Source organism: Neopsephotus bourkii, unplaced genomic scaffold (assembly GCF_033783945.1).
Source record: "Neopsephotus bourkii isolate Nb327-2 ecotype Australia unplaced genomic scaffold, CSIRO-AGI_Nbou_v1 NB_1250, whole genome shotgun sequence".
Taxonomy (NCBI): Eukaryota; Metazoa; Chordata; class Aves; order Psittaciformes; family Psittacidae; genus Neopsephotus; species Neopsephotus bourkii.
Genome location: NW_026901735.1, coordinates 1,870,848 through 1,898,337, shown reverse-complemented (window position 1 = coordinate 1,898,337; position 27,490 = coordinate 1,870,848). Strand labels below are relative to the sequence as shown.

The 27,490-nt window shown below is 39.1% G+C and overlaps 1 protein-coding gene and 1 long non-coding RNA gene across 5 annotated transcripts in view; both read left to right on the top strand.

Moving 5' to 3' along the window:
• Window positions 1–20,659, top strand: part of SLX4IP (SLX4 interacting protein) — a 79,274-nt gene extending 58,615 nt beyond the window's left edge. The window contains exons 6-9 of one of the 4 annotated variants that reach the window (XM_061364776.1): window positions 1,868–1,945; window positions 4,562–4,644; window positions 17,313–17,425; window positions 18,896–20,541. In XM_061364776.1, coding sequence (XP_061220760.1) covers window positions 1,868–1,945; window positions 4,562–4,644; window positions 17,313–17,425; window positions 18,896–19,700 — 1,079 coding nt within the window. In that variant the 3' untranslated portion in view covers window positions 19,701–20,541. Of the gene's footprint in view, window positions 1–1,867; window positions 1,946–4,561; window positions 4,651–17,312; window positions 17,426–18,895 lie in introns of all 4 variants that reach the window. The other 3 variants (XM_061364775.1, XM_061364778.1, XM_061364777.1) reach the window with 3 other exon arrangements.
• Window positions 20,660–20,681: 22 nt separating this feature from the next.
• On the top strand, window positions 20,682–27,296 carry LOC133218404 (uncharacterized). Its single transcript, XR_009727145.1, has 3 exons — window positions 20,682–20,987; window positions 23,792–23,945; window positions 26,654–27,296. It is a non-coding gene; the product is annotated as an uncharacterized LOC133218404 (long non-coding RNA).
• The last annotated feature ends 194 nt before the right edge of the window (window positions 27,297–27,490 follow it).

Genomic DNA, 27,490 nt, shown 5'->3' with positions numbered 1-27,490 from the left:
AGCCAGCTGAGTCAAGGGCTTTAAGAGGAATCTGAAACTTTGTTCAGGCCGTTAGTCAATCAGATATGATTAAACACAGCCTCTCAGAGAATACCAAGGTAGCAAGAAAAATAAATAGATGTACCGGTCACTGATTCACACAAGAATTTCAGGAATGAATTATGATGCTTTTTCCTTGAAAAGCAAAAGATTCACTTTTTCATTTTAAGTTCCTCGCGAGAAAAACACATTTAGAATATCCTAGACAAATGGAGATAGAAAGACTTCTAATATTTACTCTTTATATGTAATGTTTGAAGATTTGTTTGCAAAGTTGTACTTTTAGCAATGTTACTTTTTCAGCATTGCTGAGAGTCACGGTGGAAGATGCTATTATCACACTAATAACTTATTTATGTATTCTTTGATTTGGCTCACCCTACTCGCAATGTTAAAGAATCATGGATGCCAAACAGGAAATAGCTAAAAGTCATTTTCTTTAATTGTGCTCGTAAATATACAGTTAATAAAGCTTGTGGATTACATCCAAATTTTTCTCCAGTGCTCATCATTTTTAAAGGACGGTTCAACTTGTCACATCTTGACTTGATCTCGAAAGGGAAGTCAAAGTTTAGATGTCTTCCTGAGGGGAAAGAAAAAAGATGGCTGATAAATTTCAAAGGGATTCTTGTGATCAATAACTGTAGTTCTTAATGAGGAGTGATGCTGAACAGCACTTGATGGGGAGCTCTAGGAGGTCTTGTAGGAGTGTTGTAGCCTGTGCAGGAGAGGACATGAATTTTGGGGCTTATACTTAGAAATAAGGCATGTCTTGGCACTAGCTGAACAGAAATTGAGGCTGGGACAAACAGGCTTTCCTTCTTTTTAAATGGTTAGATCAGAAGAACAGCAGTAACACTTAATTTTCTAACTTTTCTGTGGTAATTGCACATAGGATATCTGATTGTCTTGGAAGCAGAAATAATTTAAGTCTTGCAAAACCCATCAGAGTTAGGGGAAATACCCCTAACCCTCTTCCGCACATTCATTTTAGTGAGGCATCCAGAAAGATTGTGAAGGAGGAGTCACAGATGCTAACTTCTTTGAGTTTCAGTGGAAGTTAGGTTGCTAAATACCTTTCTGAATTAAGTCCTAACTGATTTACTTAGGATCATTTGGGAATTTAAGTAGAACAAAAGTAAAAGCTGATTTCCTTTAGCTGTAGCCTAATAGTCTCTTTGCTGTAATATAACCCTTTCTGACCTTTTCTTATGGTACACATACCGTTCTCAGAAACAGAAACTGAAGAAGTCTCTATGTTTCAGGTCTCTGCTGGATCAGCCAGGCTAGTTCTGTCTACTTGTAGATACTGAGGAGGTTAAATGTATGCATCTCTCAATCCAGTGGAATTGTAGATAATTAAGATATTTCATTTGGGGACGACGACGACTTTTGTCTATCAGGTTTGACTATGTCACCATTCTCTAGAAGGCAGTTAGTAAATGGTCATATATAGTGTTCATGTAGAATATGTGTGAAAACCTGCATAGTGAATAGGACTCTATTGGACTAGTGGCCATGACTTTAGTCTATTAAGGAGATGGGTGCACTGATCAATTAATTGATGATCATTTATTTGTGTGATTGGATACCAGAATCTTGGTGGTTAGTAATGTTCTAAAATGTTTTCCTTGTTTCAGATACTAATTTCTTGATACTTGAGGATGAGCAGTTTCTTTTAAAAATTACCTTTTAAAGTTACATTTTCTTTTGTATTCTTGAGCTGCTGCTTTCTTTCAATCCTCCCTTTGCAGATGTGCAGCACTTTGAGACCAGAATACCCAAGATACCCTTACACTTATTATTATCCCTTTGTTTTATGTTGCAGCCAACAGTTTGCACATTACTGCCTACTTTATGAAGAGATGGGTTAATCTCCGTTGTGCTGTAGGGAAACGTTATCGTGGTAAGAAATCAGTTTCTTATAGTGCTATTTAGAATTCTGCGTTTCTGAGAGAGAAAAAAAGGAACATAAGCTAATACTTCGTCAGAGTTTGGTCTCCTGAATCAAGATATCTTTCAGAGCTTGGTTTTGATTGTTGTTTTTTTTTTCAGGGGACGTTTCCTATGAAAAAAAAAAAAAAAGTTTTTTAACATATTATGACCTTTTTTTTTTTTTAAGCTTAATTTTAAATTTGTGTATGCCTTGCCCCAGGGTGATCAGCTAAGCCACACCAAATTCTGTAAGTATGATGAGACTCAGCACTTTACTGAGTCTCTGCAGGGTGAATCAACCAGAGGTTGCAGTGTGAATCACTTCATTATTGCTTGAGTGTCTTGTGACATCAACTGTACCATACAAGTGTATGCAAGAAAAGGCTTTCATTCACCTCAGTGCTATAAAACCTTTACACAGGTGATGTCATTGGACCAGACCTTTTCTTCATGTTTTCTCAAGCCAGGATGCTCTGTAAGGAAATTATATCAATCCTGTCCTACCACCAGCAATGAAAAGGACCTATAGCACTCACTGCCCTGTGTGCTGACCTTTTGATTAAAAAAAGGCAAAATAAATCAGGTGCCCTTAAAAATAATGAATACTTGAATAGATATTTTAAAAGAATTTCTGATTTATCTAGGTAGGAATTCATTATATTCATAATTGTTCAAAACTCTTCAGATGCCAACAAGTTGTTTTCTAAGTCCTATTGGCTGAAGTGATTGGAGTGTGGTTTTAAAGTATTTCCTCAAATTTATTCTCTGAACCTACGAATCAAATCTAATGAATACCCAAAGACACTTCATTTTCTTAGCCAGCAAATGAGATTGTTATAAAATGTAACAATAAAAATGCCCAACAGGAATGAGCTTGCCCTACAAGTGCTGCCAAAAAGAGATGCTCTGATGCTGCAGTCAAAACTTTGCTTCCATATGAAGTTCCTAACAGGAAAGGAACTTTATTTTGCTGGGTTTCACTCCCAGTAAGTAGAAAAATAAGCACATATCCTATAAATAAATAAATTGGCACCAGTGTTTCCTTTCTGTAAGATAACACCTAGTCCTTCACAAGCAAAACCCAGTTGTTGAGCCTAATGAAAGAATCCTGCATATTTCAGTTGGTGATGCTCACTCAGTATCTAAAGTAAACTTAACTTACCTATGGGGCTGTTAGTGGAATCACATGTAATAGGTTCAGTCCTTGCAACAGTTCTCATCTTTTCTTTTGTAGCCCATTTGGAGGATGTCCATAGACTACTTGCAGTTTGAAAGCCGTTGTACTAGACCTCTGCAGGTGGCCTTTCAGGTCTTGAGGATACAAACAGAGATAGAATAGTCTTGGACACAGTTTCACTAACAGAGTTGATGTTTCTGAAAGGATTAAGAAAGGCTCGTGTTTATCATCAAGTTATAGTAGTTTAACAAGCTGTTGTGCCATACGGACGCATTTCAGGTCTCTGTTTAAGCTTTTTCAGCCAGTGGCAAATCTGTTTCAGCATCCCCATCTTTCACTGTAATGACTCAAGAAAAGTCACTGCTGGTACACACTCAGGGTTTGTCAGATACTAATGGAGATAGGCTGTTGGTGGAGAAGCAGTACCTTATAGAGAGGCAGGCACCTGTATGGATAACCTGATAATCGTTGGCACATCAAGCCTATACTCCATTTATTGTGAGGAGATATTCCATCAAAAAATGAGGTCAACCTTATGTTTTTTTTTCTGTATGCCTCATCTCTTTCTTGTCCCAGAAAATAGGGCATTATGCCTTGGTTTTGAAATATAACAGACTTCAAAAATTAATAGCTCTCTTTTTGTAAAATCAAACCAAGAACCAACAGCAAAAAAACCTGAGCTGAAAATATGAAGATAGTAATCTGGAAATAATCTAAATTGCAAAATAACAAACTACCCAGCTATATTCTCTTTATAGCATTGCTAGGTACTGAATAAAAGTTTTGTCTGGTCTGTTCTGAGAGCCCTTCAATTTTTGATCCTTTGTAACCAGAAGCTTTGTTGTTTTCAAAACAAACCATGTGATCTTGAGCAAAATCTGTAATTCAGTAGCAGTTAACCAATTTGTTTAATGAGTTCAAAACTCACTGGAGTCAGACTTTGAAGCACTTAGCCTTACACATGAGGCTTTATGTCAGATCCTGGCTGAATATATTGTGCTGTATTCCAAACATAATTTACAGCTTTTGTGATGAAAGGACTCATCTCCAGAAGAACACAACAGAAATCACCGTTAAGTGCTTTGTCTGTTGGTTCTGTCTGGTGTATTTGTCCAGGGGTGCAGGTGGAGTAATTTGCAGCCATGACCATCCTCTTTGGAACTAAACTTACTCTGACTTACTGATTTCTATATTTTATTTGTAATGGTTTAAAAATAACAAAACAAAAGGAGGATGAGATGCTGAAGAGAGTAGGTAAGAAACTACTAGAGTGCATGAAGTGGGTTAGTGTGCACTTTAAAACCTTGATCATTCTATTTGTTAAAACAGCATCTGTATATGTTGATAGTATGTATGGTTTTGAATATGGCTATAATTTTTGTAATCTTCTTTTCACTTCTTTTTGTATAGACCTGCGTGTGTTTCCAGACAAATTTATAGTGTGTGTCAGTAAACTTGACTCTAATCCAAGTGATTGGACATGTGACAATGATGTATTGGTATGTACAAATCTGTTCTATACATTTTCTGGTTTATAGTAGTAGTAAGATGAACTTTTATGGATAGATGTTGGTATTCACATATTTGTGACTGTCATCTTGAAACCAGAAAGTCACATTAACAGTTAGGGTGAAGTATTCAAAAGACATCCTGAAGTGAGCTCAAAGCAGACGAAAATGGGAATTTTTTGGAAGTTCAGCATTTTCTGGGCCAGATAAGGCTCAGAGAAAAAGACAATGTATTTAGAAAGCTAGGTATGATTTTAGCTCCTTGATTTTAGAATCTGGTTTATCTTTGTATTTTGTCCTTGTAGCTTTTTGCTTCCCAAAATTATAATGGGGCAGTTTTTGATGTCCAGGGGTCTCTTATATGTTCTCTTAGCACTTGTTCTGCAAAACAGCTCAAACAGATCAAAGCTAGCCCGGCTGGGGAAGAAAAATCCCTAAACGTTTATGGAGAAAAAGGCGCTGGTGTGTACTTAAATACCATAAATAAGTCTACTTGAATATTTCATCCTGAAGGCTTGATCAGGGTCAAAGGCTTATGATTTTTATGCAGCAGTTAACTGCTGATTGTCTCAGGAGTGCTCACACTGACCCAGGTGGCCGGCTGTAGGGCAGTCAGTCTCTGCTGTGCTCGCAGCAGGAGTCAGAATTACATGCTGGGGGCTATGTGTGTTTTAGTAGTTTATCTTAAATGTATTAAAATATATTTGACCGTTGAAAATAAAAGTTTTTCCTCTGCCCTTCAACTTAATATTTTTTTAATATCAAGCAGGGTGGTTTTATTTATTATACTAAATGCAGATTTTATGATCTTGATTCCTAGATTAGTAAGTATCCTTAAATGTCAGAGCACCCAGCAAATGTTTTTCTCTCTCTCAGAACATATCTAACTGCTTTAGAAGTACTTTGCCATTTTGGAAGTTATTACTCTCTCAATATTGTCTTGAAAACTACTTAGATGCTTTAAGTAGGAAATCCTGCTTCTGCTTTTTGACTCAGAAATAATTATCTTATTTTTTCTTGCCTAATATCTCTTATGAGATATCCAGTTTCCTCATTTGGTGGTTTTAATCTTTCCATCAAATAAAAGGGCGATGTTTTGTTTAGTTTCTTTCACATGATGCTAAGGCAGTAAGGAGAAGGTAAATGAAAAAAACCAACGTTATAAACTTTAGCTTGGCTATTTCAAAAATTGAGCTTGATCTATGGGAACTCCTTGTTGCTTAAAAAGGGACTTTATACACTCCTATGTTAAGAAAAAAATATTAGTGGGATTGTAACTTCAACAACAATGAAATCTTCAGAGTTTGTTTTACTTACAAGTGCAATATGTGTGCTTAGAACTGCTGGAACAGTCGGTGTAGTAACTTGGTAGGAGAAAATAAGATAAAGTTATCACTGAGCCATCTTCTCTTATGTGAAGAAGTAACAAGATGTGGACGGCCCCTCCACAAATGTTTTGGAGTATCATTTTAATTCCTACCACTCAAAGGGCTCACATCAGACTGTTTTGTTGATCCAGAATTTCTGCGGCACATTAGTACTGGATTTGTCATATACTCCAGTTGTGTACCTTGCCAAACTGGGGGAGTGTTTAATTGCCACTGAGAGGTCATTTCAAGTTTTTGGCACTCCACAAGTAAAGGCTAAGGGCCTGCACTTTGCATGTGGACTTTTCTCTATGCAGTTTAGCAGTGAGCATGCTTGAACTCTAAACTAGACCACAAAAGACCACCCAGAAGACCTTTCCGTTGATATACTCCAGTGTATTCTGTCATGGGCTAAAAATGAGGCATATGTTTTGTTTTCCTCTGTATGTTGTTTGGGTTTGAATAATTTCATAATGTTGCATGCAAGTTCTTTTGAGCGTTTAATCAGCTCACACCCTTGGTTTTGAGGGCCTGTCTGTGTTTTATAAAAGTAGTTGACTATATGTTAATGGAGACTTTGCCAGTTTTCAATGTTGCTGAATGTCACTGTGATTGACTTGGTCAAGACTTAACAGTCTTCCTCCCCCCCCCCCCCCCCCTCCCCTTTTTAAGCTGCTTTTATGCTGGTTTATGGTTTGGGTCAAGCTTTCATTCCTGAGCTCTGTCAAGACAAGTCAGGCTCAATGCCATGCTTTCCCATTACTTGGAATCAGTTTTATGTCAGTCTGATACATTTTTCTTTCACTCACTGCAACTCTGTTCCTTCTCTTATCTTCAGCACTTTATTCTTTGCTGTTTCAGTGCCTTTTAAGCTATTCTTCGTATCTCTGAAATAGACTCTGCTTAAACTAAGAGTTTCAAGGGATGTAGCCAGATATTAAATGAAATTCTTATGTCCTGCATCTTAGCAAAGATCATAATTAGATTGCTTTTGAGATATTCACAAGCACAACTCTTAGCATCGATTGCTGAGAGAAACAATTTGAAGCCTTGTGTGATGCATCTTGTAAGACCACAGAAAAGGTAGATTAGGCAGGCTGTCAAATTATCATTAAGCATGAACTAATAAATTCTAAGGAGTAGAGCTGAAATAAAATAGAAGAAAATATCGATTTGTAGTTTTCTACTTTCTAGAATCTATTTAGAAATAGATTAGGGTGTTTCTGTGGTCATATCTAAAAATTGGGTTGTAATAATATTCCCACAGGCAGTAATTTTGAAGGAAGGGAAATCTCCCTTAAAAAAACAATACATCAAAGTATTGAAAATGCATAGGCAAATTATAAGTCTCAAGGAAAAGATGGAAGAATAGCCTGGCTGATTAATAACAAGTTTAAACATAAACCCATTGTTTCCTGTTTTGCCAAGCTATGTTTGTAATCTTGAATAGTTTTATCTTGAAAAAGAAGACAGTTTTGGGAACATGGCAAAAGAGGAAACTCAGGGAAATATATAAGAGCTCTGGAGAGATTAGTCATCTTTGTCAATGACGACATTTTCTTGAAGATTATTATGTAAAGAGCTAAAATGGAAAATTAGAAATGGGTTATCTGAAGAAACAGTGGAAATGGAAATGGGTGGAAGGCTTATTGGAGGCTTGTGAGCATTTGAAAATGTGCTAACAATGGAGTATTCATTGATAACCACATCGCTTTATGCAGGAATTTGTGAGAGGAAGCAGTTGTAGCGAAAGCACGAAGGAGGTTAAGCTAATGATATTAAAGTGAAAATTTAAAATTGCTGTTCATGTGAGATCAGAAAAAAAGGTTGGGGAATAGGAGCTCCTGTCTTGATTAAAAAGATCTCAGGTTTCCACTGAGCCTTGCTATTATGCAAAATACTATATAAAAATAAAGATCATTTTCCAAACAGAATATTACTCTTAAAAAAGCAACCAAACAAAAAACTCCACGTAGTTACACAAGGAAAAAAGTGCTAGCATTATGCCCAGTGCTGTTTAAATCCCCAACAGAGAAATAAAAGCAGACTATTTCATCTTTGTGTCTGACTTCATAATCTGTGTTATTGTAACATACTTCAAGTACATTAGAGAATTCTCTTTCCTAAAACTTCTAAGAGCATAAATGGCATGATTTGATTGGATTTTGCTTATGCTGGGAAGAGGTTTTTTTGGTCTTTTGATTGAAACATGTATTTAGCTGTAATTAACAAGAGGCTTTAACATTAGAGTGTGTGCTGCTGGAATAGTGTCTGTCTTGGAAGGCAGAATGAAAGCTTTCTTCAGTTAGCAGCAATTTGTAAAGATTAGTAGAAGACTTTATGTGAAACTTAGTTATCTTAAATACTTTAAAGAGTATTTTATTGTTAAGTAATATCAGATTGGGTAGGGGAAGAAGGAAATGCTGGGAAATACAATTGCACAATTCACACTATGTAAGTGCTAATCTTGGCATGGAACTCTCTATGTGTGTATATATGTATAATAACACAGTTAAACCGCTGTAATGGTAGGCTACTACTGAAAAGGTCAGTCCACATCCCCTCTAGTTCCAGCTACATATTCCTTTCCTTTCTAGTTACAATGGGCCAAGTGATTCTTCAGTGAAGAATGAATTAGTTCATTGACTTGATCCAGCAGAAAACCATTTATCTGTGAGGTTTCTCTGTTTTTTATTGGAGGATTAGTTTTCCAGCATGTCAGTTCACTGAACCAACTCATCCTGTACCCATACAGTTGCCAAGTGTGACACAAAAAACGTTGCAGGAGCACATAGCCAGGACTTGAATGAAGAGAGCAGGAGCCACCCCTTTAGGGAGCAGCTGATAGTTACCCTGGTTTGGATGTCTCATCCAAAACACACATTAATGTTACATTTGTTGTAATTCTTGTCCTGCTGATGGTTTTGATTTCATTATCCTTTTAAATTTCATTTAACCATGTGTTCATATGTTTTCAGATAATTCATGCTTAATTCTTTTCCATCATTATAGGAAGCTTAGCTAAAGAAGACAATATTAAGCTGTAGTTTGGTAACTGTATGAACAGGGTTCACTGCTTCCTGGAAAAGAGGTAGTTGGGAACTCTTATTTAAATACCACATAGTGAAACAGGTAAAGAACTGCTTTTCTCTTTGGTGAGTTTTCACTTTTGACATGCTTCTGTCATGTTTTTCTATTCATCTTTCACGTTTCTGGTCAAGCTGATGCAAGACTGATGATGCTGAAACATGCAGGCCCTCCTGCCTTCTCTTACCCAAGCATTCTTGTGTCTGTCAGTGCTGGCATGTGTGGGGAGCTGGGTTAATTCCTTGACCCCTCTGAAAACAAGGTGAAGTTTTTTGTTGTTTGGAGTTATTTTGTTGTTTTTCATGGTTAGCTTTCAGGTGGATCCGTTTGGTCAGGCTCTCGCTGTGCAGCTGCTAGTGTTGCTACAGAGGCTTGTCAGGACCATGTGTTGGGTAAGGTTGAGACTTCCCTTTCAATGTTAGGCTAGCTTTCAATTAGCTTGAATCATGAGCCTGCTCTGGCTGAGAAACTACATCACAAATTAATGATACTAACATCTTTGACTTGGTCATAAAGAAGAAAGCTATGGCAGTTTTATAGTATTCCCTTTTGTCCCAGCTGTCTGCCTCTTCGCCTTGGAGATTACCCCTCCTATAGCAGAGTTTGCCAAAAGGGCTGTGTGCCTGCATCTCATCTTGCTGCATATCAGAGTCTTGTGGATTCATGCAAACCAAACTTCCCTGGATTTTAAGCTAGTGCATTGAATTGCGGGTGGGAGCAGCTGGGGTTTGTGTGTGCTCCCTTCTGCCAACAGCAGTGGGGGTAGGAACCTCCCGCAAAAGGAGAGGGAGGATACCTGAGAGCAGTAATGCTGTGAATTGCCTCAGTGAAATTTGTCTGAACTTGCCGTAGTTTCTTCTTATAGCCTACAAACTGACTGATTTATTTTCTGCATGGTAAAAGTCTAATAGCTGTCTGCTGTTTGTTACATTAATGATCCCGAGAGGTGGACAAATGATGAAATGAAATCTGACATAATTACTTCAATTAGTCAAGACTGGAGAAAGGCTGTGGAGAATTTCAGAGAAACCTCACAAAGCTGGGTATAGGGGCATTAGGACTGTAGATGAAAATAATCTGTTGAGAAATGCACAGTATTTTCACCGAAAAGAGCAATTCCAGTGTTCATGCACAGCACTAAGTGCATTAACTGTGGGCTGTCTGGGAAAAGGCCAAGATATTGCTACAAGGAGTGCTTTGAGAAATCTGTGCTCCATAGTATTATTTATCTGAAAAGCAGACAGAATATTAGAGTATATAGGGAATGAAATTAAAAGTAATACTTAAATTGTCTTAAAGCCAGTAAGTAAGTTGAATACCTCTTCAGTAGAAGACTATGTACCTCTCATTGTGCAAAATCCAAATGAAGGATAGCAGAAATACAGAAGGTCCTGGAACTGCGCTATAAATGATTAAGCACATCAAATTATTTCCATATGAAGCAATCTTCAAAAAGTAAGGACAAATTGGGTAATCTTTTACTGATTTTGGTAGTTGCTTCTTGTATGAGTGCTTCAGTTGATTTAAATGTAACTACTTAGCAGCATTCACAAGATCTCATTTGTCAAAGCCTTGTGGTAATTTAAGATATTATCACCTGTCATCATCCTTTCACCTCCCTATTTTCCTCTCCCCTCTCACTCTCTTGCTGTCACATTTTATGCTGGTGGTTAATGCGGATGTGAGCTGAGATCCCAGGCTTTGCACTGAACGATGTTTTCTGCAGACTTTGAGAGGACAGGCACCTCCAGCAAAGAGGCATGGTAGAAAGCTGGCAGTGATAATGGTTAGAGCTGCAGCGAGCTAAAGGTTTGATTTAGCTGCTATGCATCTGTGAGATCTTGATGACTCTGGGACCTAAAACGTATTCATTACTTCATTATTTGATAATAATTCTCTATGTTCCTGTTGGGGAAGAGTATTTGAGGGTTGTTTGTAATGGCTTGAAAGAGCCATCTCTCTACCTTAACCTACTGCAGAAATCTGTTAGAACTAATAGGAATTTCATAACTTGACTGGACAGTAAGCTGAAATATGGGAGGATAAAATAAAGTTCACCAGAAGAATTTCTGAACAGTTTGTCATGATCTGAAATTATTTGGAGGGACAGATCCCCAGTGTGAGCCCAGAAATGTTGGGGATTTTTAGGGTGGTGGTGTTTGGTTTGGAAACTAAGCTAAAACATTGACTGAATTGTTGAACAGTGATTGTCTCCTGGGCTGTGCAGTTCTGCCTATTTTACATATTTTGCTTCTGTATAACCAGCAAGATCAAGAGTATTAATTATTCTTTCCAAGATCTCCTACAGATGTGAAACACTACTGTGATTGTGTAAAGAGAACAGTTGGTTTTAAAATTGATGTGCTCTTTTTTTCACATTTTTCTGTAACAATTGAGTCTGAAGTATATGAATCATGTTTTTGTATGCATTATGTACTCGAAGTAGTATTCTGGTATGTCGTATAGCCCATCTGGAAGGATAAATACAAATTGTACTCCACTGTAACTGGTAGGTGTTTCGATGTCTCTGCTTGTTGGCTCTGATACCCTTTAGATTTGGTAGGTAGATAGGGGATCCTCATGTCAGACTGTTAAAAGCTGTAGTACAGGATTACAGGAGTGCCTTGTTTTTTCAGCTACTAGGGACAGCCTAGTAGTAGATTCCTTTCCTTATGGTTTGTAAGTCGGATAAAGGGATTGAGCTCCACATAAAATTATTACCTTATTCTACAAAGGAGTCTTTGAAGTATAACACATGTATGTCTTACATGTCCTCTTTTATAACTGCTAGAAGCGGAACCTTAAAATTGATGGGAAAGGCTAGACCTTGTTTTTCTTAAAAACCTGAAGATTCATCATTAATATGCTTTACATTTTTCTTCAGTGTCATTGAGAGAAGTTATTTTGGTTGCAAAGCTATTGCTTCTGCTTCTGTTTCTTATCAGTGGACACTTTCTCTGAAGATAGAATCCGAGTCTTGTAGCATCAGCATATAAAATCACAATGATTAATAGCTTAATTACTTAACATTAATTTTAAGGCTTTTTGCCTTGAAGCAAATACACAGAGCATGTATCACGTGCTTCTCAGTATGTAAATAGTCATTTGTTTCAGAAGCACCTTCTGTAGCTATAGAAAGTGTTAATGGATGTTCTTGATATCTGCGTTTCAGACATGTATCAATATTAACAATGGTCTACTTGCAACTTTAATTTTTCCATGCAGTACCACGATTTATTTGGTTTATGCCATTTACAGCTTATTTTCCCATTTTCTGTTATCTAGCAAGTGTTCAAGTGCAAACCCAGAGAACTTTGAATTTCCCAATTAAATTCCAAACAAAATACTTCGAAAGCAAGCATTTTCCTCATAGAACTCAGATGCTTTAAGCTAATCTGATGATGCTTTGGGGACCTTTGGAATGTTTGGAATTGCCAAGACTTATGTATTGAGTGAGAAACCCGGGTTCACACCTTGTAGTTTGAGAAAGGAGAGAGTGGAATGTGTATTTCAGAGGCTTTAGCAGATTGGGCCAACTCTTGGGCTAAATAGTACAGATCATAGGGACTCTTGACAAGCAAAATCTTAATAGTTAAGATCCATGGTGTTAAATCAAAGTGAATTTTGGTACTAGATAATGAAGCCTGTGATCCAGGAGATTTTCCTTTCTGTGCTAGGCCGTGGGTAGGTTGTACAGTTTTGCTCCTTGCCAGGAAGATGCATTTTTCTTTGGTTATTTCTTAAATTTCAGTCTTGGAAAGAATGGTACTTTTAAACAACCAGCATTCCTTGAAATTACCTATTTCAAATGAAAAATCAGTACTCCCATGTGTAACATGGAATGATCCTTAATGCTTTTTACTGGAACTTACTGACATACAGAGCAGAACAGTCGACTTTAAACTGTAGAGCAATATTCTGCAAGTCCAATCAAAGAACTGTATTTCAGGGTGAGAATAGTATCAGTATTTCTGTTCTTGGAAAACATCTATGGATGTTTTATGATGTGGTAGGAGTTCATAAGTAGAATTGCTAGGACAGATGCATCACTACACTGGAAACGCAGAAAAATTTGCATCATGAAGTTGTGGGAGGCTTTTCCTTCATGTGGGATGAGAGAGGGCAAAGACTAAACCCAAAGTCCTGCCTCTGTCAATTTTGTATCAGTTAGATTTATGGTATCTGATTCGTCCTTCCCTGCCAAGCTCCTCACTTGCTTTAGGAGCTGTTTTCTGTTTATCAGATTGGAAAGAGTCCTGTCTGACCTCTCTGATCTGCCAGTCATCTCTTAGAACTGTTCTGAAACCTAGAGGCTATCTTAGATGGTGGAGCTCAGAGTGACATTAAAAGAAGCCATGCAATTACAAGCTTACATAAAGTTCCTCTAAATAAGCGTTTCTCTCTGATTCATTGTGCTAATTTTACTCACTTGTGTGTGCTGAGATAATAATTTATTTCATTGCTTTGTCTACATTATTGTATTGAGAGTTCCCTCCCACTGCCACTCCAACAGTATATTTGATTTATTGGACCCACTGATGTTTCCTATTAAGTGTTTTTGATGAGCAAGTTGGGCCACATTGATAAATGCAATTCAGAAACAATGTGTGTTTATTGTGTTTTGTTGGGGTTGGTTTTTTTTGTTAACCAGACACGAGATTTAATTATCTGTTAGTGTTACTTTACTGGTACAGAAGCATGTGCAACTGTTACCCTGAGAAGAGCAAGAGACAGCTGGAAAGTATGGAACTAAAGGGGAGGTGGGAAAGGTGGCAGCATTGGTCACTTTGGAAAGTTTTCTTTCAACCCAGCATCCCAAACATTAGACTGAAAAAGACATTAAAACCAATATTGCATGAGTATTAGTGGAAAGACAAGACTCTCCCTCTCCTAACCATTCTATGATCCTTCATGATAAGGAGTTGTAAGGATTCTTCACAAGTGCCACATCCACGAGTAATTCTTTTCCAGGTATTTAATGCTGTGTTGCTGAATTCAGCTGCCTTGGAGAGAGCTGCAGATGGCAGTCACTGCTTTTACGTTTTGAGGGTTTCTTCATTTTGAGTGAGACAGTAAGTTGAGTAAGATAGTAAAAGAATAAAGTTTTTCTCTAGGTCTTAATAAAGGTTTTTACTTTTCTCCCAGACAACTCTTTGGATAAGTACTAAAGATCTTAAATGCAGGTTTTGAGAGGCCAGTGTTATGAGCAGGTAGAGCAGTAAGACTTTGTAACAACCTCCATTTCTGGAGGCGCTTCTTTGCTGAGTCTTAGTGACAAAAAGGACCGAGCTTACCCTAGGATTTTAAGAGCACATATTTCTAATAGAACTTGGCAGTTCAAGGGCTAAAGAAGCATTTTAATCTTTTGTGCCCACCCAGTCTCTATACAAATGTAAATATGTCTGTCTTTAACAATTTGCCAAGAAATGTGGTTTTAATTTGTTAGCAGCGATCCCACCTCCCCGCAGCTCTTTCAGAGTCAAGTCACAAGTCTGGCGGGGCTTTGACGTTTTTCTCTGTCATGGTGTCATTGTTTATATGATGTCTGCTTCTGCTGTCCTCCTTTTTATGCCTAGAATATTTTTCTTTAATTATTTCACTGCCTAAAAGGAATTTGGGATTACTAGACAGGATGGGAGCAGATTAGCTTTTTTTTTTTCTTTCTTTGACAAGTCCCAAAGTTCCCATAGGAAATAAATAGTATTCCCAAAACAGGCAGTGTTGTTTTATTTTTTTTAATTAACTAAAATTATTAAGTCTAATAAAGAAAATAAAGGAAGTATCACCAATAATGGCTGAGTGTCTTAGTAGTATATGGGGTGCCCATTGTTGTTATTTATGACTCTCTCTGCCTTCTATTGTGGACTTATTCCAGCCTTAGGGAGTTTACATCACTCCTAATAGCAAAAGGCTCTCTGGTTCCCACAGAGTCTTTCAAAGACTGACTCATATGCCTTATGTTAATTGTTCAGCTCTCAAAATACAGCACTTACAGGGTGTGGTTCCGAGGGGAAAATCTACTGTACTTAGAGGGCATGTTCAGAAGTGTTTCACATATAAATCATTTTGATTTTTAATTTTTTTAATGCCTTAACCCTTTTCTGTCACTGCTTTATGCGATAAGTTACTTGAAACCAAAATAAAAGGTTGATGATGGCGTAGTCGGAATGTGTTACCCTACAACTCTGGACCATTAACTCCAGTCTGACTCAACTCACAAGTGACAGAGCTTCGTCATCTTTGTATCCTCCAGGGTCTGTTCTTGACACCCTGGCATGACGGTACACTCCGGGCAACAATCATGCACTGTTCATAATCAGATGCAAGTTAGAACTGAGGTTTCTTCCTTATCTGCAATAGTGAGTACCTGTGGACAGGAGCTGTCCCCAGCCCTCTGGATTTTGTACATCACATTGCTTACCACATGTACCAGAGTTGCCTTAGTGGAGTGGCAATCCTATCATGATCCCCTGTGTGGAGACTTGAAGAAGATTTAGTAGAATTAGACTTACTGGTTACCATAAAGCAGAAACTCAAATGCTTCTCCTGTTCTCTGGCTAAGTAAGAGTGCTCTCCAGCTGCTTTGCAGCAGGATTGTGCAAGATCCTTCAGGCTGAGTTGTGCGAATGTTACTGGAAATTCAAATAGTTTCTACAGTTGTTACAGTTAAGAGTGTCTTCTCTTAAAATTAGCAGAGCTCTCAAGTACTTAATGATGCTCCTTTTTTGAATAGTTTACAAAATATGATGAAAACGTATTTAGTCAAATTAGGGGAGCCCATACCATTAACTAAAATAGAAGCAGCAATTAATCCCTCAGAATAAACTAGTTAGGCTTGATTTCTGAGGTTGAAATCACACTGCATGTATGTCCCATGTGTTTTCTGCCTGCTATAAACACATGTTGCGCCATTAGTGGACAGAACTTGCATCTATCAATACACACAAAGACGTCTGCATAATTTGCCTCAAAGGATGGCTGAGAATAGCTGTAATAAGGTCTTTCTGAAACTGTCAAAATAGCTTGATTTCATTGCCTGACTACCCTTTTTCTGCTTAGAAAACAGGAAGTTGTTTTGACTGGCTTAGTCTTCTGGAAAGAGCAGTGAGGTTTATCCCCTCTCCTTTAAAACAGAAATACAGATAAAAATGGGCAGGGCTTCAGTGCCTTTAAGTGACAGGTTTAGAGGTGTTCCAGGCAGCGGTCATGTACGTGCTTTGGTCTTGTGCCTCTGCAGTCTTTCTCTACTTCCTTCGCTTCTTTTGTGCCATCTGGTTCATGTGCCAGCTTCACAGTGTGGAGCAAGGGTATAAATAAGCACTGCCTCCATTTGATGAGCTCCAGTCAGAAGTTGCGTCATGCAGGCTGATGGAGAAGAGCGATATCAAGAAAAGGAGATGCACAAAGCCCCTTCTCTAATGCTGCCACATTTTTTTCTCTCCATAGCCTCTGAAGTAGTACTTTTATTTGAGTATATAGTTTTTAATACTGAAGTCGGAAACTGGCCCTGCTCTGACTGAGATTGTTTCATTGTGAAAGGAAACACTCACAGCTTGAAGAAAAAGAGCATTTTCCTTCCCTCCCTCTTGCCTCGATCTCATATTGTGTAAAACCATGGTGCTGCTGTTAGCTGAGACCAGAAAGAATTCTCTTGTTGTCCTGTAGTAGCCAACCACTCCAAGCTGTGAGCATTTGAAAGTTAGTATTAGAAGTTTTAACCCTTGCCTCCTGAGATGTGTAAATAAACTCTGCCTATTTTTTTGTAAGTATGGAAAATCATGGGAATTCTTCTGAGAATAAGTGTATAGACCACTGCGCCAGTCAGTCTCTTCAGAAAAAAAGCTGACAAACATGCTCCTGTCTGCAAGAGAGATTCCTGGCATTTGTCACAGTTTGAGCCACAAAGATGTCAAATATTTGCCAACAGTTTCCTCAGAGGGTTTGGAAAGCTACATCCTTTACATTACAGTCTTGTTTGTTTGCGGGATAATTTAGCATATGAAATACGTTTGTTGGGAGTCTGACAGGGGAGGGAACTTACTAGACACCCCAATATTAAAAGATGAAAAATAATTCTCTTAGACTGCTCAGATCAAAATAAGAAAGAACATCTGTAAGTCTTAGTATTAGAAATGGAGCTTTATGTTGAATAATCATAGCTTGGTGTGTCATGTTTTAAACCTGTGTTTTCTTTTGGAGCAGAAAGAAGAACTTTCCAATGGGACGTCTGAATATTTTACTGAATCTGCTGAGAACAAGAAGGTGGAGATTAGTCTGAATGAACAAATAAAGCTGGGCATCTTGAAAGAAATGTATGTCACTCTTCTTTCTAAGGTGTTAAATTTATAGTCTGGTAAAATTTGGATAAATAGAATCTAGCCCATGTAATACAATTTCAGATAATATGATCTCCTTTACAAAATATTTTTTCAGATTACTAAGAGACTACTTACTCCGGTGTGGATGAGCACATAAAATGATCATTGTTGTTTTGTATGGCATGAAAAAAGCTATTACAACCCACATAGATATCTCACATAGCGCTAGGCAGAATCAAAACAGGGTGTTTTTTTCCTTGAATGAAGCCCTGAGCCAAAATAAATATGTGATGTTTGAATCTGGTGCAAAACACTTTGCAGATATATTTTTTTGCTCATTGTGACAGTCTGCACTGTACCATGGTACTAGTCTGGATCTTTGCTCACAGTTAAAAGGTGTCCCTGGTGTAGTGGATGGGCAGAGTTAATTGATCAGCTGAACATTGCACTGGTCCTCTGCTGTACCAGGATGCTATTTCTGTGCAAGTTGCCAGTAGCCCCAAATCAACTACAGGATCAGGGATTTGCTGTGAACCCTGGCAGCTTTTCTTTTTACCTATGTTGTCTCATCTGTGTTGTCTTTAGAAATGAGATTAGATTTGGAGGTATGCCAGCTTTGCCTGACTCACAAGAGTCCTCTTTTAGATGAGTTAGATACGCTGTTCAGCAGCAGCAGAGCAGCAGAGAGTGGTCTCAGCCTGGGTTAATGTGTAGTAATATCTGTAGACTGAAAATACAGCTTCAGGACTTGTGCATAAAGTTAATATTACAGCCTGTGAGAAATGTAGATACACAGGTAACACACTGCTGAGGAGTGTTTATGTGCTGACACTCCATCAGGTCCCTTGTGATCCCATTTTCCTATATAATTCCTTTTAGAATATCATCTACTTGCATTACCTAAGTCCTTGCAGATGAACGGGCTTGATACTAGATGAGTAGTGGTTAACTTTAAAGTAATGCTTTGAAATAGCCTGGGAAAAATTCCTGAGGAACATTCTAAAACAGGGATTAGAAATTCTCACAGAGAGAGAGGCACATACTGCCTCTCCCTGCCTGCCCCCCTGTATTCTTTAGATACACATTATGCATCTGAATATATGGGAATGGTTTGAAATCGTTCAGGCACTTATGAAATGCTATTTTATCTAGCCAGTTTGGGAAGGAATTCAATATACTTATGCTGTGTTGACCTTTAACATCTGTAATGAATCTAGTTCTGCCTCTTGGAATAGAATGCGAACTCCTTCCTGGCTTAGTCATTAATAAATAGGGTTCCCCTAGTGCAGTGGAAAATCAGATGGATAACACTTGATATTATCCACACTAGACAAACATTATTGCTTGTCAAGATGATATACAGGAGATTTTTCCATGTTTGGAAAGAGGGTTGTCCTAGTGGTGCTTCAGAGGCTGTAAGAAGGGAAGATTGAAAATTAAGAACAAAATTCCTTTTTATTGCAGCGTGAAAAGGACAAACCTAAAGAAAAGTAACACAAGCAAACCTCAGATCAGCAAGGACTCCAAGGTGTCCCTTGGCTCAGTGGACTCGCAGACGGGGAACAGAAAGACTGACCGTCAGACTTCTCTCAGCCCTCAATCTAAAGTGACGGGTAGGAGGAGTCCAGGACTGCTAAAGGACTGCACAAATACAATTGAGAGCAACTTCGAGCTTCCTGTTTTAGAGCTGGAAAATTATATTAATCAGAGACAGACAGATGGTGTTAGCAGCCAGCAAAAACCTCACTCTGTGGAGTGGTTCGAGTTGAGTCTTCTGAGCGAGAACCCTCCTTGTAGCTCTGAGTCAGCACTGCTAGGTCCAAAGGAAAGTCAAAAAGTGACCAAAACACAGGCTCAACAAAAGACCTGTGCTCCAGAAGAAAAGCTGGAGCATTTTGGAAAAGTATCCTCTGAAGGGACTCCTTTAATTCCTAGCAATACAGGGATGAGTAAGCGTGATGATGGTTGTTTAGGTCCATTCTTGGAGGAGGAGACCCCACTTAATTCTGGGTTGTTTTCTAAGCGAGACATGACAAAGGCTGCATCTGATGAGGAGTCACTGAGGAAAAACCTCTCCCAGCCTCTTTCTGTGAGGAGCAGTATAGCACAGACAAGCCAAAATGAGCCAACCTCAACCCCTGAAGATGTGATGCCACCATCATGTATAGAGCTGCAGCCTGTGCCCTCAGAGAAGCTTAGCCAGAAAAGGAAAAAAGAAGTTGAAAATGGTCTCAGGAAGTTAAAACTCCGAAGGCTTAAAAAGTCATAAAGTCTGAAATACTACCTTGACAGCGTGGGTGGACAGCCAAGCTTGTGTTTGGAAAGGATATGCAAAATGTAGGAAGCAATTCAAAACAAAAATAATCAAAATACGCAGTAAAAATGAGATAAAACTGTTAAAGAAAATTTAGGTAACTGAGTATCTTAGTCTTAATTCTAATGAAGGTAATTCTTTAGGGATTAGACATTAATATTGTACGAATGAGGGTAGTATTTATAGAAAGAAAAATCTCTTACACAGTAATATTTACGAAGCAAAATTTTAGATGTGTGTATGTTTCAGTACTGTTAAAAAGTCGTATCAGCTGATGACAGCCAAAGTTAAATCCACTTTTGTGATCTGTTAGCAGCTGCAGTGATTCAGTGTTTTGCTTGTTTCAGGACACTGTTTTAGTAAAAATTAATTCTTCCTTTCTCTCTGCATTAGGTTGATGTTTATTCACATGATCTTTACAAGTAAGACAAACTGAGCTCATTTCAGATAAAACTTTAACCAGGATTGAATGTTGCTAGTACTTTTCAGCAGGGTTTCAAAATAACGACAGTTTCTGCTTGTGCAGTTTTGATGTGAATGTTTATTCCTAGCCCAGGCTGTGGATACAACTGATCGTGCATTCAGCCTTTGGAGAAACGAATGTTGTTTTATATATGCAGTCACATGGATGTGCAGACCTTGCTGTTGGGAAGAGGTCTTTATATGTAAACTTGTTACTGTAAGATAGAGGTAATTTTTAATTGCACAGTGTTTTTTCATACTGCTTTTGTAACATATATGTGAATTACCTAAGGAAATGTAACTTTTCATTTTATGCTTATCTTTTTATAATTTAGAATAAAATTATAAGCAATTTTATCATTCTCTTCAAATCATTGTGACCACAGATACTTTACGTGAAGCAATTTTGGACAATCCTACTGACATATCCTCATTTAGTTTCAGAAGGATATTCACATCCACAAGCGTTTCGAGTTGGTAGTGCAATGCAGGTCCTTAACAGTTAGCAGCTCGGCAGTTGACAGCAAGACACTGCTAATGGAACAGCACCTTTCTGCTGTAAATACTTTCTTATTTTGCTGTAAGTAAAAAAGGTTCTGCATGCCTTCCAGAAGACATTTTCTCTTTTTAATTTCAGCCTGTTTGCATGATGTATCTCACAGGGTTTGCAGTCAGGTTGCTCCTGCTTACTAGTCTTCAGGCTCTGCAGAAAGGACTTTCTTAGTAACAGCAAAACCGAGGCTGCAAATGAACCTGGGTTTGGAGGCAGTATAGCCTGAGGTATGTTTGCTGTTGTCTCTTCCATGGGCTTGAGATCCTGGGCCAGGAAGAGAGTAAAAAGCAACTTTTTGATGGACTTAAAATTTTGAGATATAAGGACATTTAATTAAGAATTTATCAGAAAAATAAGAGTAAACTTAACCATTCTATGATTCTATTTAAAATAAGATAACGTGATAGTGTATATTAAGGTCTTAGCATAGATTTTCTGGGGAGCTTCTTTAAGTTCTTACTGTAAAATAACTGATAAAAAATGCTAGAAGCACATATTCCAGACTGCAATTTTAAATTACCATTATTTCTCCTTTGCTTTTACTTGGATCTTTGTAATGATGCTCTTGGTTGTAACACATACCTACAGGAGAGGTTTGGATGATTATGCAGTAACAGACACAGATTAAGTTTGTAAAATCATTTACTTCTATTTTGTTGTGGTTAAGAAGAAGACCTTATGCTTGATTTTTCAAGCAAGTGAATGCAGTGATTATATCTGTGAACACTGTGGATGGTCTTGAGCAAGTATGCCCCAAATTATTACTGTGAAGAGTTTGGGATTCTGATGATTCCTTTTTTCTTCCTCTCCTCCTAATCCGTTTAACTCAAGTATTAGAAATCAAAGGGCAACCACATAGAGTTTGGTATCATCACATACTGTTATTGGATATTTAAATCACCTCACTGATAGTGTGGTAACATCCTCCTTTTAACACAGTTACAATCATAGAATTGTTTGGGTTGGAAAGGGCATTAAGGTCATCTAGTCCCAATGCCCCTGCCATGGGCAGGGACACCTCACAGTAAGCCATGGCACCCAAGACTCCATCCAACCTGGCCTTGACACTGAGAGGGATGGAGCATTCACAACTTCCTTGGGCAACCCATTCCAGTGCCTCACCACCCTTGCAGTAAAGAACTTCCTCCTTATATCTAGCCTAAACTTCCCCTGTTTAAGTTTGAACTCATTACCCCTTGTCCTATCACTACAGTCCCTTTTGACGAGTCCAAGTTGTGGTGCAACAGTTAGAAATGTTAGGCTAGATGTATTAAAGGTGTTAAGAGCCTAGAAAGTGAGAACAAATGCAAGGGGACTTTTCAGAGGTGCATAGTTGCCTCATTCTTGCTGTAATTATTGACCTGTTCGGTTCCTAGGCTCTTTATATCTGTGTATTTAGAGCTTATTTATATGTTAAAGTTGCCTCTTGGATCCTCAGAAATGCTATTACTCAGGGAAAAAGCTTTGAATTCATGATAATTTCTGGATTTGAGATGGTGTCACTGCTTGAAATCATTCTTTAGTCTCGGCAGCAGGACTATGAAAGTTTCCCATTTGCAACCCTTATGGGTGTTTATGTGATGTGTGACATCCAGGCTGGGTTGTTGCCATGTATCTCTGTTCTCGCTGTACTTGAAGCCCGAGGTTGTCTTCTCACCCTTTGCATTGTCGACAATCCGCCTGCACCCAGGTGACTGGCAGTGCGTGATCTCACGTGCTTTTGAACCACAAACCTGAAGATGCTGGAACCAGACTGGGAGGGGAGAAGGAAAGAAGCTGGAAACTGAGCTGGAGTCAAATTAGTTTGCAGGTCTTGACTGTGGCTTTGTATTACCAGTTTGCTTCTGAGCAGCATTCATGTAACTTTCTCTTAAAAGTATAAGATATTTAAGGCTCTGTTCTGTTCTGAAACTGCCACTGAAGTACAGAAACCACTTCTTTGGTTTTTTGTTTTTTTTTTTTAATCTTGTGTTTGATATGCTGTTGCTTTTTTTTTCATTTTCAGAGCTTCTTTGAGCTCTGCAATATGTGGAGATCCGACACTGGCTGAAGCTACCATCGAAAAATACATGTTTGTCTTGAAGAGAAGTAACTGTCTGTTCCAAGCCAGCTCTGTCATTGGTTTGGGTTCTTAATGAATCATCTGGTTAATTTGGTCTGTGCTGTTTGCTGATAGTGCAGCAGCCCTTTCCTACCAAGACATTTTCTAATATGTGCAGACTATCCATTATTTGTACATCTGAGTAGTTAAAATACTTCAATGAAATTCTGTCTTCAAACGCACATCAAAAGCTGGACCAGCTTTTACCTATTTATTTATAAAGAGGAAGCAGGCTGATGTAAAATCTCCCCTAGACAGTGTTGATCAGTCGGAAGGTTTTAACTATCACAGGAGTTAACTGTGAGTAACAAGCTTTGCTCTCTCTCTGGTGTTACCAGTCAGGTTGTAGTTCTGCTCACCAGGGTCCAAAGTGTATGTTAGCGTGTTAGTACAATTGCACAGCACCATTTCTGGGTTACACTTGACTCGAAGGACTTCAAAAGCACCTATTTCTAACCAAAAAGAAGAACATTCAGAACCCAAAGTTGTGATGAGTGAAGTATTAAGTAGCCTTCTGAAGGTGTTTATTTTGTCAGTGTGAACTTCTTTCATTCCCACTATTCTGGACGTGGGCCACATTGCCTGGGTCTGAATTGACCTTTTATATTACCATCTCATTGGCTTTTGATAGGAAAATGGGTACTTTCTAAGGAAAAAGATGGATTGTTTGCAATTGGAATATGAAGGATGTAAAACATAGTTAGACTGTCCCAGATTCCATGTTAGGAGTAGTTATCTCCTTGCCTATACCACTATTAATAGAAGGTTTCATACTGTATTAAACACTCTATTGCAGGCTTGAGCAGACAGAGTTAATAGTATCAAGAGGCTTTTAGCCAGCAGTGGGACGTGTGGGTTGGCCTCAGAAATTAGCTTTAATAAAAGGCACTCCTCGCTTCTTTGCTTTCTGCTCTTTTCTCCTCTAATAAGCATTAAATAGCATCCAAACCCCGATGTGAAGAAGATGCTGGCTGGAGAAACGGCAGCACATGGAGCCTTTCATCAAAGGGATATCAAAGCATTCTGCAGCTGAACCTGGGAGGGATATGAATATGCTTATTTTGACAGTTGTGCAGCACTGAGGGTAAGCAATTCCTTCCAGGTAAGCTGGGGAAGGAACTTGTGCTGCAAATCCTTCATCAACTCACTCAAGTGTTCTTGAACATGGTTCTCCCATCTTGTTCCCCTTTTTTTTCCCAGATAATTAAAATGGAATCTGTCAGCACATGACCTTACCCTTTCCACAGTAGCCATAATGAGACATTTTTAGATGGGGACTTCTTGTTTGTTTGGTGTTGGCTGATGCTGAGAAATCATAGAAGTGTTGTGAAGATGATGTATTGTCACAGGCATTCCACCTAAAACCTGGAAATTACCCAGGGAATTAATGTCCACCATCCCATCTCCTTTACTGTCCACATAAATAATTCCAGAGCTGGGAACTGGTTCCTGAGAGACCTGATGCTGCACCTTTTTTGAATGAGAATTTCACTGATTTGCTCCCATTCTGTCAGTTAAATCCTTTAGTGTAGCGGAGACGGACAACCCCAGCAGCAGGAACTGCTAATGCAGCTCCATAACTGCTTCATTTGCTGCCACAATAATTATCTTTTTAATTTGTGCATCAGATCTTTAAAAGAAAAGTGTCTTGAGCTGTAATTCTAGAGATGGGCATTCCCCTTTTTAATATTAATATGATCTCATGGGGCTAGCATGAAAAGAGTAGAGATGTATTCTCCACCCTGTAGAGAAACTGGTAGGGACAATTTGCACATCACAGAGAATGCGCTCGCTGGAAGAGCTGGGCTGTGGCTGGAGCTGGAGCTTGGGTCTGATGCTCTGTCTGATACCGCATTGCTCCAGTGCTAACCTGAACCTCCAGCCAGGGGCCAACAGAACAGACAGAACCTTCACTGCCTTCTTCCTCCTCACCCCCAGAAGTTGGAGTTAGCCACTGGTGTCAATACTGAAAAAGAGGAAGCTGAAAAAAATCCTGTATTTAACTGTTCTTGCTCCATTTCAAAGGGAGGGGGGAGAGCTTATGCAATCACTTCCATCTTCTGGGGAGGAAAAGGCTGAATCTGGTACTTCCCTCGTCAGAACTTCTCATCTTTGCATACACTAATAAAGGCATTGAGCCTCTGCCCTGTGACTTGTTCCAGAGGGACTCTGCCAAAGGCAGGGGTGGTGATGAAAGCCCCTGGAGAGCTGAGCCCCCTTAGCCTGATAGCTGCAGAGGTGAAGCTGAGCCATACAGAAAGTGTGACCTCCTGCATTCCCTAGCTTGGTGAAGAGCCAATTGATAATATTAACCATTACTATGCAGGTGTGTTGACTGCTCTAAGTGCGTCTTCAGTGGAAAGGCAAATAGCTTCCACAGCAGAATTGCTTGAAGAATCTAGTCTCATGTTTAAGCTCTACCTGGTTTATATTTCTCACTTGCTAGGCTTCAGGTGCACAAGCACTTGCTGGCTGTCCTTTGCTCCTATTAGCAATGCAGAAATAGCTGTTCCCAAAGCTCTTCTCTGAGTGACAAGGGTGTATTGGCATCAAGGCTGATGTAAGGTGCACCATCAGCACCTTTTGCAAGTTACCTCTGCTTAAGATGGGCCCTCTCGGTGCGGGGGTGCAGAGGCTTTGATGTGGCTATGTTCAGCTCCAGTTGAACCAAACCCAGATTCAACAGGCTCCATTAGCTGTAGCTAGAGCAAAGCTGAGGGTGCTCAGGAGAGCAATTTCATCATTATTGTTTTGTAAAGCTCCCATGTTTAAATGGCAGCTCAGGAAGCACACATTTTCCTAGTTCTTAGATGAATAAGGATCCAAAGAACACACGCTAACAGCAGGAAACGTCTCCTGACTAAACAGAATGTGTCTTCCCAGAGCAGCGAGATGTGAACTGGCAAAGTTTAAGTTCCACAAAATTAATATTGTAACGGGAAGGCCTTCAGCTTCATGTGTCTATTTCCGTGGCAGTGGAAAACAGTTCATACACCAATGCCCAGCTTGGTGGCGGTTCCAGGTTTTGGAAGCCTGGTTTGGGGTTACATTCATTCACCAGTGTAAAATTTGAAGCTACCACTGACATGTGAGGATGTAATTTAAAGATATTACAGCAATTTCACAGCAGTCTCTTCCCTTCCCTTGTGTGGTTGTGGGTTTATAACACTGGGAGGTGGCAATGGAAATGAGTTGTATGGAGAAACTCCACCGTAACAAAACCTCTGCACAGTCAGTGCAGTGCTTCACAGCACAGGAAGGGCTGGAAATACATAAATGAATGCTGCACTGAGGCTTTGACAAGTCTGTAGGAGCCCAGGTTTTGCTGTACATGGAGCCTCTAGAGACCTAAACAGATTTATCCCTATGTTAAATGATGAAGTCTGTATTTACAATTCACCTCCATAGGTTTCCACTGTAGCCTGACAAATACCAGCTCCCAGGACTAGCAAAAGCCCCGATTTTTTTATTAGCCTTATAGAAGACAGATTTATTCCTATAAATTCAGGTAAAAATGTTTCAGTCATTTAGAAGAGGTAGTTGGTTTCTGCATCATTGGGGACCTACATGAACAGTAGACATCAGGATGATGGTTAATTCAACACTGTTGACAGGAAAGCATCTAGTTAATTCACTCTGTACTTCTGAGGCAGGTGGAAGGTTCTGTTACCTTTTAAAAGGCACTTTTGGACACTACACGTCAAGGAAAAAGGAAAACAAATACTCCTGGGATTTGTTCGAGGAATTGTGGAAGCGGTCAGATGAAGCTAATGTTGTTGACTTCCCATTCAGCAGGCAGCCAACTGATGATTCTCCAGTACTTCGATTCTGTGGCGTGTGACTGTGGGGAGGGAGAGCTGTCCCGTCACGGCAGCACAGTGGCACGTTTGACGTCTCCTGTTAAAGTGAGTGTGAAATAAGAAGTAACACTAAAGAGATTTTAACAGATGTTTTAAGACAGCTGTAAAGAAACTACAAGGCAGAGATGCCTTGCTGTCGTCTTGTTTAGCGTTCATTGTATTCCTATCGCAGTACATAGAGATACTTCACTAGATACGTATGAAGCAGCATAACCTTGCAGTGGCTCGTTTAAACTCAAGTACAGACAGCAACCCAGCCCTGCTTGGGTTTCAATTGAGTTTCTTACCCACAGCAAATTGTTCCTCCAGCTCTGTAGTAGCGCCTTCCTGTAAAACACTGCTGCAGCCTTATCAAGAAAATATGCTAAAATAGGAGTAGACCATCAGAGAGCAAACCCAAACCGGCACACACAGCCCCTCTGAGGTGGGAGGGGCAGCGCTGGTTCAGCACTAAAAGCCATTGTGTTGAATAGTTTAAAAGTTTATTTTATGCTTTACAAGCACTTCTTGCCCATTAGAAATCGGTATCATCTGTGGATCCTTTCCCATCCAGGTCAGCAGTTTGGATCCTGCCTAGCTACGTACATTTGGTTACTATCTAGTGGGAGCTCATTGGCTCATGCAAAGTAAACTGATTGCACAATTCCAGTCACATCCTCCTCCTCCTCCTGTTCTTAGAAGTACACAGAGGCCCACTAGCCAAAAGACATGGAGAACAAGGGACATGCTGCTTTCCAACCCTTTCAACCTGACTGGGAACCAGGGGGAA